Source organism: Scophthalmus maximus, chromosome 14, assembly GCF_022379125.1.
Source record: "Scophthalmus maximus strain ysfricsl-2021 chromosome 14, ASM2237912v1, whole genome shotgun sequence".
In the NCBI taxonomy this organism is placed as follows: domain Eukaryota; kingdom Metazoa; phylum Chordata; class Actinopteri; order Pleuronectiformes; family Scophthalmidae; genus Scophthalmus; species Scophthalmus maximus.
In genome coordinates, this window is record NC_061528.1 from 18,915,756 (window position 1) to 18,929,538 (window position 13,783).

Sequence of the window (13,783 nt, forward strand, 5' to 3'; positions counted from 1 at the left end):
ATGAACCATAAGTCTACAAACATACTGTTTGTCCAGGGACAAGAGAGTAGGAGAGTCCAGCTGCCTTGTGAGCATCACAACCTCATGTGGAATTTACATGGCTGGGCCAGTATAATGATTAAATATTTTCAGTAACACACTGTCATCGAAGTGTAAAATAAATCTGCGACAGTGTGAATGCTGACTTACCATCGGACCAGGTTTTCCAATATTCCCAGGTGGCCCACGTTTACCCTGAAAGACAATGAAGTCTTTTTTTACAAATAGCCAACCACATGGATATTCGCGACATTTAAGAGAAAAACTGTCACTGTAGCATAGTGATGTCATCCTTACCGCTATACCGCCGGGTCCAGAGCGTCCTCTCTCACCTGGCATCCCAGCAGGACCCTGTGACAGACAGACAGTAATACATTACAGCTTGCCCGGTTCAGAAGGTTATTTACAGTACTCTGGATACAGTCTTGTCTCATTTAAGATAACTGTGTCATCCATATGGGCTGCCCCAGGCAAATTATGTGTCTATGGATACCTTACAAAATAAAGCATGGGGAACGTTAACTTTCAGAGTATAACCTACCATTGGTCCGGGTCCTCCCATTGAACCAGGGGGCCCTGTGGCGCCCTAAAAAACCCCCAGAGAAAACACATTAGTTCAGTTACAGTAAGACAGCAATCCTACATCATACAACACTTTACAGGCCCTGTCAAACTGACTGAAAAAGACAAACATTTTTATTTTATTTTATTTATACCTTGGATCCGACAGTTCCAGTTTCACCTTTTTGCCCAATTATTCCACCGTGGCCCTATTGACGAGAAGAAGAAAAACAAACCTGTTCTTTTGGCTGTGAATGCAGAGCTGAGCTAAGTGATACTGATATGTATTCTTAACCAGCACGTTGAAGCAAAATGAAATATTTAATTGTGAAATAAAGTGTATTCTAGAAATTATCCATGAATGTGTCAGACAACTTGTACTCACTCTGTGACCCTTCAGTCCAGGAGGCCCAGGAGTACCAGGAAATCCTCTAGCACCCTACAACATGTGACATGAACATCAGTTATATCTGCTGAGGATTCATACACAAGAAGCATTTAAACTACTGTACATGTCTGTGGTGATGCAAGTTTGTGCAGTTGTGTGATGCTTGTGTGTAGCGGCAGAGAAGCTTACCGCCGATCCAGGGAATCCAACTTCTCCAGAGTTTCCTGGTTTGCCTGCTTCTCCCTGTTTGAGGATATGAGACACATTTATTTGGCTGCTGTAAAAGTGAAATTAATGCCACCACCAAATCACTTTCTTCTCTTTGTGTTATTAAAGCAGGGTGTTGACCACAAAGCCTCCTGCTCCGGGTATTCAGGAGAAGGTGCAGAGCTGGATGTACTGCAGAGGGGTTTTGGCCTCTTGTTTAAACAGATGAAAAACATATAATCAAAACTGTTCTTTATGTACTTTACATAAAGAACAGTCTGTTTGCTTCCCGCAGCTTTTTAGTGTTTTGAAACACCAACACCATTTTTGGCTTCTTTTAGGGACCAAATCCTTTCATTACGCAGTTTCCATGACGCTGCCATCAACATGGAGTCTTTTATCTTGTTTTGCTAAAGCTCAGCTCATTGCAGATGCGGCATCCTCCTCTTTAAGTTGTATAAATTTGTCTCCCCGAGTTTAACATGTCATGACAGACCAAGAGGCCAGTGCTGACTTACATCTTCACCTGGTTTCCCTGGAGGGCCCTCAGGTCCCCTTTGGCCAGATTGACCCTGAAACACACAAACACCATTACCAAAACTCACAGTAATAAAATCTATATTCAGTGTAATCCAAATATCATCTATATAGCAAGTTCGCTTTTGCACTTCCAAGCAGGGAGCAGACCAAAATCATGCAAATCACATGAAGAATATTGCAAATGTACAAGTGTATCAGATTTGATCATAATTAAGGAAGAATAATGTTATACCATATGTCCTGGATCTCCAACCTCTCCAGGTGGCCCCTGTTGTCCAGCTTGACCCTTACAGGAGGGAAGGAAACAATAAAACATTTCAAAACAGCGAGCAAATGACGTGATGATAAGCTGTCGCTGGAGTATAATGAGCAGTTATTGTGTCTGAACAAGTTGAAGATTTTGTGGACTTACAGGCGAGCCGCTAGGTCCGGGAGGTCCTCGCGCTCCTGATTCTCCCTAAAACAAACATGAAGCAAAATCAAACAAGGAAAACAATTCAACCTAATCTTCCTAAGAAGACAAAATAAATAAATGTGTTTGCACAGAGACAAATAAATAGTCTACTCTACTCTACTTCCTCTGCTTCACAGTGACTCAGATACAGAGGCGTGGACTGGTTTCAAATGTCTGACAAAGCAGTGTGGTTGTGTATTAGTGGCCGACTGATGCTAATGCCAATATTTAGAGAGCACCGCGGCCAATGGCTGATATTATGCTTTTGCTTTTTTTCTCTGTATCTGATATAACAATTTAATAATAATATTTAGTGCAAAAAAAAAACTGCCAAACTAAGATGAATATGTATTTGCCACACTTGTATTATTCACTTAAATGCTGAATTCCCCCCCCCCCAAAAAAGATATGAATTAAAAAAATATTCTCAGCTTTTCAACATAAATGCTCTGTTCAATCAATACATGCTCTACCATAAATGCAGAGAATGAAATTCCACAAATTTCAACATGTGACATATTTAGGCTTAGAATCTGTTTTGCGTCTTATAAAGTGTGATTTGCTAATTGTCTCGTACTTTTGATCTTGATGATATATTTAAAAAAATCGAAATTACAAAATGCTGGTTGTCAAAATGTTTTACAACCTGAACAACATATTAAACCCCCTCTTCTGCCACTGCTGGCAGTCAGTGCACACATTTGTAACACTCAGGATGTTCTTAATTGCCACACTTCTTTACCCAAGCTTCAAAAGGAAAGAAAAAAAGATACATTTTCCAACACAGAATAAAAAGCTAATTTGACAAGATGTGCAGTGCTTGGACAAGTGGATTAAAAGACACTGACAAATCAGGTTGGTTCATATTGTGTTGACATCGTCTTACCCTTGAGCCAGTTAACATGCCTTGTGGTGCCGATTTCCCATCAAAACCTGAAGCCATCTGGGACCCCAGACCCTGCAGGTGAAGCAGACAGCCTTTAGCTCATGTGTTTGCCATTCACCAGTGAGACAAACAGGAGTAAATGAAAAGCAAACCTGGGTGCAAATGACATACAACAATAATTATATAATACACTATACACATAGTTAATTAATTAAAAATAATGTAGAGTTATCCTTTAGTATATGAATATGGCCCCTTGTGTATTGTGCATGATTTACCCATAATCCCAACATGCACAGTGGTGGATAGCATCATTGGAATGGTAGTGGAGGCTTCTTATGTTTGTTCTGAGGTGTGAATGTGAGTAATAATCCGACATCCTTTGGGATCATTGTTTCTTCTGTTGACTCTCCTTGCATGCATGAACTGTAGGTAAAGTGCACAACTCCCTGCACAACTCACTCCTGGGTGTGCTGGATGTCCTGGAGGTCCTGCTTCGCCAGGCTGACCCGGCACACCAGGCTCTCCATCATAACCCGCAGAACCCCGCAGGCCCTAGAGAGTCGAGGGAGAGAATCACTGCTGAGTCACAAACCATTTCATTACTATGCTTTGTCTAACACAGAATCATTGTTTTGTGGTACTTATTTTCTGTTTCTGTTGTATTAATGAATACATTTGTTATTTTTTATTTTGTGAGTTTAAGAACTGAAAATATAGATTTGATTAATCAGTCAGTTGCTTTAGTTGTGATGTATGGCGGATCCAGTTTGATACAAATGATGCTGATTAACTTCTGTAGCTGTGCAGGAGGGAAACCAACGGTTATGTATTAATAAATCACACTAAAATGCTTCCCTCAACCGGATTGCGACTCTGGAGGGGCACGATCATTCATCAACCTGCTACATTTTTGCTTAGTAAGCACATTACACATCAACTTCCCAGATCACATTACATTCTGACTGTTAGCCTCTTGCCCTTCAGCTGAAAATACGTATTTTTTTATTCATCATTGTTTTTTTAGTTTGACCAGTCTGAGGAGTAACCGTCATTCTCATGACCTCAGTATATTCAAGAGTCCAGATGTCATGTGAAAAGCTCAAACTAAGAGCATTGAGGGAGTTTCAGAAGGTCGATAGGGACATGAGGCTATATTTACCCTTTACATTTGTTCATTTAATATATACAATTATGCTTATGTCAGTCTGCATTATTAAGTGACAGGGCCAAGAAACGTAATAGCCAATATTACTGCTGAAATTAACTACACAGAGATTTCAGGACAAGTTCATGATTGCACTATAAATTAGGCCATTAAACTCAGCACTCTCCAAAAATAGTATGGGTTATCACGTTGTGTACCGGACATATGTCCTCTAAATACCCCATAGTAAAGTTTACCATTTGATCAGCCTACTTTGGCAATAGGAAGTCATTTTATCCACTGACACTTTCTGTTCTGCTTTTTGTTTCTGCGGAGAATTGTGGATGTGACATACAGGCCTTCCTTTGTTTCCACGCGGTCCTCTGTCTCCTGGAGAGCCGGGAGGTCCCTATTGTAAACAATAAAAATAAGACATTGCGATCACACCATTACAATATACTGTTTGTCACAGTGCTGCTTCAAATGTCACAGTGGTTTAGACGACTGCACAGATGTGTAGACGTCTCTCAAGGTGAAGTTACGCAGGAGGTAACTGTCCTCTTATGCCATCTAGTGTCAGTTCAGGTAGTTGAACGTTCATCCTGAAACTGGGAAGCGTTTTTAAAAAACTGCTGATATCCTGACAAGATGGAGAGTCTCACCATAGGTCCAGGGCGGCCTCTAATACCAGTGACCTGCAGGGAAATGATTAAAAAAACAACAACAACAACAAAAGAAACAGTTAGATCCTCCAGCCTTTTTTTTCTAATTAATCAAAAGCCAGTGTCAAAAGTGAGGAATTAGCAGGCACTCACAAGTGGGACATCCCCAGGTTCACCCTTCTGACCCTGGATAAACAGACAGAAATATAGAGACCCTTTTTAAACATATATCACAAGGTTGTAATGACATCGCTGAAAAATATGATAAAGCAGAAATATCCAAATGTCATAAAACTGTGACCAACCTTGTAGATCCTGTCTCCACCTACATTGAGGAAAAAGCATAGAAGTTTGTCATCATTATGGAGATCAGACAAGGGAAACATAGACATACAAGTCAATTAACGCAATTGATCTGATGTCACTCAGCCTGATAATGGCAGACGTTTGTTCATTGTTTTTGACAAAGTGTTTTCAGGGTCATGCTCTTGACTTTGCTCTGAACCGTTGTGTTTTAATGAGGGTGTGTGAGCAAATGAAGTTGTCAATTGACGTCCGTTCCCTTGGGTAAACCGCCGAGGGCGACCGCTCACTCACCGAAAGTGCCCGTCCCGCCACCAGTGGATGAATCAGTCTGGCAGATGGGGCAGCACTCGCCGTCTGGGATGACCACCTTCTCACAATTGGTCAGCTCATCGCACTGGATTTCATCGCACAGCACCTGACCGTTGTCACAAACGCAGATCCGGCATGGCTCTGGCTTCCAGATGTCCCTGTTTGTGTACACCTGGCCATCGGCCGTACAGCTCACGTCATCTCCTGGAAAACACAGTGGACACTTTTTAGTTTATCAGTTTATCAGTCAGTTCAATTAAAAGAAAAAGGAAAAAAAAAACAACTAATGGATTGGAATTTCATTCCCACAAAGGGTTCCGCCAAGAAAACCTGTTCTCAATTATCATCCTTTTGAGGAATACACTATTAAACCAAGACATTAACCAAGATAAGTCAAAATGTACCTTTTGAGTCCATACAGATCACAAAGAACAAACCACAATGTTTTTTAATCATTTAAACAGGCAAATAAAAAGTAACCAATCTTCCACCCATCTTCTAATAGCCCTGTTTTCCATCAAGGGGGAAAGGGGGCTGATGTCAGCCCCAACATATCCCATCAGCCTCAGGAAATTAAACTATTTATTTTTCCTTGGAGCAGCTGCCTCAGGAGGATCAGCTGCTGAGCTATTATCCTGTGCGGTAACACTGCAGGGTTTTACAATAGACATGCAAGGCTGTATACAGCAAACAGCCAAACAACAACAACATGTACACTCTGTATGCACCATGCATTTCAGAGTGTAATATTCTGCACAAAGACCCAGAGAAAACAGGTCTGGAGTCTCCACCCATTAGATATGAGATCATTTCCTCCACAGGAAGTGTCTCTAAATCTTGACACATGTTCAAAAGACAAAACCTGCACCCACCAACGAAGCGACTGTCTTTCCCAGGTGTCTCGTTGAACACTTTGGTTTGAAAGTTGACTTTATACTGATATAACTGAACATAATATGGCCCATGGTGCCTTTAACTTTAAGCAGACCAAAACATTCAAAAATTAAAACAAGTGGGAAGATAATCATAAATGCTAAAATTATGTTTATTTTATTCCACTTCTTATATAAATGCATATATATGACACGTGATTGTAGTGGGAGACCCCCAGTTTGTGTGTGTGGTTGGGGGGGGGGGGGGGGGGGGGGGGGTCAGGCTATTAAATGGGATCCTAGTGTTTTATGATGTGAGCGCACATCTGTCTGGCCTGCAGAGAGGAGACTCTGACACCTCTACCTGTTCATATTATGAACAGCAGGTGGCACCTCTGAGCCTAAGACCACAGGTGAGTCAGGTTGGTCAGCTACTGAAAGCAAAAAGTTGCAGAGCGAAACCTGACATCTGATGACGGTTGATATAATGTTGTATTCACATCAAGGCGTAGGAGAATATAGTCTCACACCTGTGGAGAAAAATGGCTGCACGACACCTAAGTCTACAGTGAACACTTCCAAGGAAAAGTCAACTTCACAGCAACTGTCAGGTAAAAGTGCAGATTTGCTGATGCGGCCGCATCAAGATTTCATGTTGTAACATGACCCAATTCCATATTCATATTTATTTTAAACAAGCATGAGACAGAAAGTATTTTTACCCAGTAAAAAGAAGTTATAGTGTCAAGTGTGAGCAAACAAGCGTTCATATAATATAACTGAGACATTATTTCGAGGTTAACAGTTTTGTATAGATCATTGATAATTTACTTAATTTAGACAACTTTTGTGCCCACCGTTGGTACAAAAATATGGTGTGGTAGACAGTAATGTGCCCTCCACACCCCACTGAATCTTTAATGAACTGATTGATTTCTAAATAAAATACAATAAAATATCAGCCATGGACACTTGGGCTGTTCATTTCAATGGTATCCATAGGCCTAATGTGCAGTAATGATGTCAAGGTGTAAAACCTGATGAATCTGACAAGAAACATCAAGACGGTACAGCATCAGAAAAAAATCAATGCAGATAAAGGATGAGTGTTAAATCACATTTAAACAAGACCTCATTGGGACGTCGTCTAATTAAAGGAAACTCGAGGCTTGGATTTTTTAAGAAAGCACCATGTTATCAGACACTTTTAAGATCATTACATCTAATCTCACAAAAATGGTTGGCAGTGATTTAGGTAAAACCCAAAGACAACATTTCTTTTTCCTACTTATTGTTGTTAATTCAGTTTTCTTTCCTCCTCTCTCATTCATGCCCAAATATATCTATTGCAAGAAGAATATTAAGGAAATCCATCCACCCATCTTTTCTCTAAACCCCTTATGCGGGTGGACTGGAAAATCCCAGCTGACACTGGGCGAGAGAGTCTACACCCTGGACATGTCACTATCCGATCACCGTGCCAACATACAGAGACAAACAACCATTCACAACCATGGTTAGTTTAGTCTCTGATTTGCCTCAGCCCAATCGGCATGTCTATGGACTGTGGGAGGAAGAAAACCCACGCATACAAGGGGAGAACATACAAACTCTAGATGGAAAGGTTCTGGCCAAACCAGGATTCAAACCAAGACCAGAAGTATAAATCTAGTTTTTTAACTGAAATAAAAATGCCTATTGATACTTGTTTGGGAAACTGTCCATCCCAGAAAGGTCTCCATATATTGAGATTCAAAGCATTCTGGTATTATTATCTAGCCTTCGTTTTGACTCACATTAAAATAAGTATGAACACAAAGTCGCATCCACCCACACACAGGATGCCACAACTGTAAATGCCCATTTGACATAAAACAGAGCCAGAGACTCTTTTATCGTCCTGCTTCTCTCGTGCGGCTGTGTTGGCTGAGAACGACTACAGCTTTTTGTCTGTGTGTACTTTAGAAGATCAGCACTGTAACTAGCAACCTGAAGGTATGCTTTCTCAGCCATCCTTGTTCTGTCAGCCGCAAAGTATTTTACGACTCTGGAAACACAACGTATTCCAGCAGAGAAATTCCCTGCCATTTTAACGTCCAGTAACATCCGACTGTTTGAGTTGTGGTCTAATGTGAACCAGAGCTCCAAATGGAACAATTTCGCTGCCTTTGAGAGGACACTTAGAATCACAAAGATTTTCTTCTCAGCCGTTCCATAGAAATACCACAGGTATACCTAGGACTGACAAACCTTGAATTCCTGTTAAACTGTTTTATTAATGTTTATTTGGCCTCAGAGTGTTGGAGGAGGATGTGAAATGTGTTACTTCCGTGCTCCTCAGCTGCAGAACGATTTCTCCTGACGGACTTTGAGGGCTTTCAAATGCTGCGTGTTGGCAGAGTTTGAAATTTACTGGAAGAGAAGTGTGGTTTTCTGGAGCAGCCTTAAAAGCCCCACCGCAAGCCTTGGGGGGGTGGAGGGAGAGGGACGTTCACTTTTTCCCCTCCTCTGGGTTAATTCATTGCAGGCTCCACACTTTTCCACAGACGCTTTAGCGGCGCAGTTCAATCGTGACAGCGGTGAAAAGGCATTCTCCCTTCTGACTGCTTGATTTGGATTTTCCACCAGTCAGCTCGGAGTGCAGACAGTTTCCTCTCCATGGTTTTAAAACATGGAGTCTGGAGCTCTTCGACATGACTCATGTGTCTGCTCTGTACCTATCATTTAGCACAGTTCATCAGACGTCAGGCAGATAACGAAGAAGCCAGCCTCCTCTCTGAAGTCAGCAAGAACTCAGCCATGAGGGAACGTGTACTGTTGCACTGCCGCAAGTGTGATGAAGCTGGCAGATGTGAGGGAGCCAAAAAGAAAAGAAAAAAAGGAGGTAGTTTATGGATTTTCCTTGGCTAATATGGAAATACTAAAACAGTGTTTGGGGAGAATATATTGCAGCCAGAAGTCGAGGGGTTAGAAAATGACTTTATGGAAACAATGAGTCATCTTAAACTGGATCTCTCATTTCCTTTAGCAAAAAAAATAAAAGACGAAAAAAAGATGTGTTGGACCAGTGCAGTCCCAAAACCGACTGCCTCCTTTTGTCTCATTTTCAGAAAGATAGTGCCCATCGCATGGTAAGGTTATGGAATCAAACTGAATGTAACTCATGCTGCCATTGTTCTTTTGAACAAGATCTTCATGCCAGTGAGAGTAACCTTGTCCAAAAAACATGCTTAATGCCGTGAGCAGCGCGGCCTGATTCCTCGTCCAGATGCAGATGACTTACAGCTGCTTAGGAGTGGCTCTGCAGCAGCGGCTCTTTCCTGCTCTAAAACCCTTGGTGTCCTGGGCCAAACATAAATCATCCCCATGTAAAAGGACCGTTAACACACTGACGGGCCCACTGATAAAGCTGACCATAAAACAAGCCGCTCCACAAACATCAGACGATGCCTTTTACCTTATTAGCCTAGAGCCTGAGCTGTGATGGGTCAAAAACAACGACAGCCACCTCTTGGCTAACACGTCGACACCGTGTCGCCCTTCAAAGTGAATCTACACCCTTCCATTAGCCCGCACACTATTAGTTCCTTGAATGAGTTATTTAAATTAGTCAAAATAAACCATCCCGTCTGTTCAATAGTCTGAAGCATTGAGGATTTGCTGTGTTATGTCGACAGGGCTTGAAATCTAAAAGAACAAACTAGTTTCAGCACGCTCTTCGCCTTGGCTTCCACAAACAAAGCTCAGTATCTTGAGGGAGGGGTAGGGAATCTCTTGCCAGGAAAGTTGAAATGAGTAAGTAGCTCTCTGATTGCATGTCTGGGCTTTTCCAGCAACAGGCCGCATCTCCAATGGGTCTTCCTTTAAAGTGGCGACCACAGTTATGAACTGTTCCCATCACATGCTCGGTTCAAGGAGGATTGTGGTCCTGATATATCACAGTACTCCCCCCAACCCCCCCCCTCACCTCAATTCTGCTGATGGACTCTTCACTTTCTCTTGCCTTGGATTTCATTAACTTCCAGTAGAGCTGCTAAATGTGTTTGTACAAACCTGCATGTTAAAATTGCCTGCAAGATGAATAACGATTGAATTAGCTTCTAAAAGATGGATTATTCATGTAGCCACATGTAGCCACATGTTGTCATCATCCTTCACTGGGGGATCCATATGGAAAATGATCTTTACAGCATGTGAGTGTACTCGTGATGCTCAAACGACAGATGGCATGCTCTAATATGCTGTAATGATAGAATTAGAAAACACAAGCTGTTGCATGTGAGCTAGTAGGCGGCGAAGGTTCTTCGCAACAAATGCCAAAGGCCAAATTCTATTTGGTCCTGCCTGAGACTCTCACCAAGGTCAGGGTCTTCATGAGGGTTATTCTTCTGGTCTGTCTTTGTTTTATACTCTGTGGCTTTATGTCCATTTCTGTCGACGTAATGTGACCACATGTTCTTTAGGTTTGTTTTGTTTTCTCTGCATTAAACATGGTGCCGCCATCTGACTCTGAATGTTTCCAACAAAGCTGTGAATGTCATCAACCAGTTTTTTTATCATAACTCACTTGGATTGTAAACAATTAAGTTTAAATCATCATATTCCTGCTGTATGTTCCACTTCTTAAAGCTTGAGCAGCTACAGTAAAGTACACGCGCTTGTCTAGTGATTTTTGGTCAGCCTAATCTGTGAAGACATTACGATATTTCTCTGTGAAAGGTCCTTTAATTGTACCTTAACTTAACAAACAACACCTGGTGCATGTACCTGTCCATCGGGTCCGACCACATAATCAAACTTAAAACACACAACTTAACACACAAGAGAAGTTTGTGTAACTGCAAAAATAATCCATGCACATAATCAGTGCAAAATGTGTATAATCACTACTGTTACATTTGTGAAGTTCCAATAAACCTGTCCGATGCCTTGATATGGTTAAACAATTGTGCATTCGGCTGGTTTGTGTGAAAGCAGGTATGCAGCAGGGGAAAATGGGTGACGTCAAACATTCCAGTTGATCAGAGCAGAGCGTTAATGTATACAAGGGGTCGGAGCTCCCTGGTGTTTTACATCAACTGCGCACACAGACAGATGTGAAAGATAAACTGTGGATTGTGTACACACGAGGAACTCGGAGGAAAGTCGTTTCCAGCACAATATGTTCTAGCTGCACACGTCGAAACACAGGGACACGAAGGAGGCTAGTGTAGCGGTGAAAGGGTCAGTTACAAGAAATGACATATCTCATTGAACCCCCTGTGAGATTAATTTGGACGGAACTACAAAAGTTTCATGTATCTGTCTCCAAAATCAGAAAGCCTTTGAAAACTGCTTATCCGGGGTAGAAGGGTCCCGCTCACTACCGTAGACACAGCAAACAATGTTCTGAAATTGTTTGCATGGCTGGCTACCACTAGGGGGTTAGGGTTAAGTGAGAAAATATGTTATTTTTAATTTTTTTGTTGGGGGTGTTGAGAATGCTCAACCCATCTGTTTGCATTTTTTGTGCACAATCTCTCTCTCTCTGTCTCTCGCTCTCTCTCTGTGTGTGATCTCACTGTGATCATGTGGGAATACATGAACCTAATCACAGATGGTTGATGATTAAGGAGGTTGTATTCATGTAACATCTTGATACTGTAACAATTTCCTGGGTGCAGGGTTGTGGCTTTTTCACTCTCGCACTTTGACACGTTTCTAAATCAATTCGACGACGACAACACTCTGTTGTGCACAAAATGACATATCAAAGCTCAGAAATTCAGGAACACACATTACCAATATACTTTACACACAGTATTGACGTTGTAGCACACAGTCACAACTTAAAGGTTAAGGGGACATTTCTCATTTCAAAATGTTCCACTGTTACGACCGACAGGCTGACCTGTAAAAGTCCAAAGATGGAACACACATGTTCAGCCATTGTCCTTCCTCGGGTGGGGAAGGGTTTTGAGTCGTTTTATGAAGCGTCCTATTGGTGGTGAGGAGCAACGGCCCAAAGGCCCGAGAGATTTATTACCTCCACATTTTGTCTGACCTCCATGCTACGGCAATTTAAGGATGCTGCATCCCCTCCTCGAAGCAGATGGCTGCCGGAGGCTCTTTTTTAGATCCCACTTTTTCTTTCACATTAGCCTGTGTTTGCTCATATCCTCGTCAAAGCTCTCCCATCCTCCTTTCTTTGTCCTGATCCCTGTCAAAGCACACAGTCACCATTTGGACTTCACCCTCACGCTCCTCTCTTTCTTCCCTCTTCCTGCTCCCTCCTCTTTCTTTTTCTTTTCCTCTCCTACCTATCTTTAGTTTGTACCTATCTCTCGATGATAGAGTATTATCAATGCCTCTGCCTCCACTGTGTTATTGTAAAAACTCAGAGAAATGATGCAGCTGCTCAGTCGTGACACCAGCATACGCTCTATCATATGAACGACGCCTCAGGCAGAGGATGTTTTCCATAAATATTTACATTTTCAACTGGACTGCACATTGCAAGGCCATACGCTTGCCATTATTTATATTCGCTTTAGTTTGTGAGATTTAGTCGTTTCTCTCATATAGAAGAAAATAGGTGAAGGTAAATTCAAAGAAAATCTTCTATCACCCCTTAATATAATCTACAGGTTCATTTAATAATATCCCTCAAGATAAGAGCTTAACCACTCCAATCCAAAGAGAACACTGTCAAGAAGAATAAAACCTATTATTTCTGTCACTTCTTATTCCTTAACAGGTTGGATCCAGGGCTTAGAGCTACAACACCCTGCAAACGTTTTCTAATGCAAACAATTGCATCTTGAAAAAAATTCAAGACACTTTTTGGAAAGTTTGCGTGACGTGATTTATAGAAATGCAATTTTCCCAAATGTGCCACAGTCCCAACACTCAAACACAAAGCAGAGGCTTTTGTGAGCAGAGATTGAATCTGTAGAGAAAACAGTGTCTGAGCAGAGGTTTTAGGTCCAAACATTTTCAGATATGCTTTATTTGGCAACAGCGCAGTATCATGTCTAAAATGGAAACTATGACTTAATTCCAGGTGAACTACATCAACTGTTCTCCTAGAGTCTATCTGTCATTACTTAGCTCAAATAAAAGCACAGGGGCATGGCTCGGGTAGTTTCCAGTGACTGCCTCTCTGCAAGTACAGAGCACCTGGGACCCTCAACATTTTTATATGAAGACAAAGTGCAGAGGCTCTGCTGGCCAGTATCCAGCGTTAGCTGTGCTTAATATCTGAGCAGAGAGGAGAGCCTGAAAGGCAGACAGCACTGCGGGGGCCCCTCTGCCCTGTGGTGACATCACTCAGGCAGAGGCCCCCGGGGGACACAGAATTTATCACTTTCCCTTTATCGCTCAATGGGGCCCTTGAAGTTTAGTGGAGCCTGTATTTTTGTAAAATGCTGGAG

At 41.8% G+C, this 13,783-nt stretch overlaps 1 protein-coding gene across 1 annotated transcript in view; it reads right to left on the reverse strand.

The window, feature by feature from the left end:
• Positions 1-13,783, reverse strand: part of col5a2a (collagen, type V, alpha 2a) — a 36,077-nt gene that overhangs the window by 13,219 nt on the left and 9,075 nt on the right. The window contains exons 2-17 of the mRNA XM_035651357.2: positions 5,482-5,703; positions 5,190-5,209; positions 5,038-5,070; positions 4,885-4,917; positions 4,578-4,631; positions 3,538-3,630; positions 3,076-3,147; positions 2,148-2,192; positions 1,968-2,021; positions 1,714-1,767; positions 1,178-1,231; positions 986-1,039; positions 756-809; positions 581-625; positions 337-390; positions 190-234 (exon numbers count right to left, since the gene is read on the reverse strand). Coding sequence (XP_035507250.1) covers positions 190-234; positions 337-390; positions 581-625; positions 756-809; positions 986-1,039; positions 1,178-1,231; positions 1,714-1,767; positions 1,968-2,021; positions 2,148-2,192; positions 3,076-3,147; positions 3,538-3,630; positions 4,578-4,631; positions 4,885-4,917; positions 5,038-5,070; positions 5,190-5,209; positions 5,482-5,703 — 986 coding nt within the window. The remainder of the gene's footprint in view (positions 1-189; positions 235-336; positions 391-580; positions 626-755; positions 810-985; positions 1,040-1,177; positions 1,232-1,713; positions 1,768-1,967; positions 2,022-2,147; positions 2,193-3,075; positions 3,148-3,537; positions 3,631-4,577; positions 4,632-4,884; positions 4,918-5,037; positions 5,071-5,189; positions 5,210-5,481; positions 5,704-13,783) is intronic.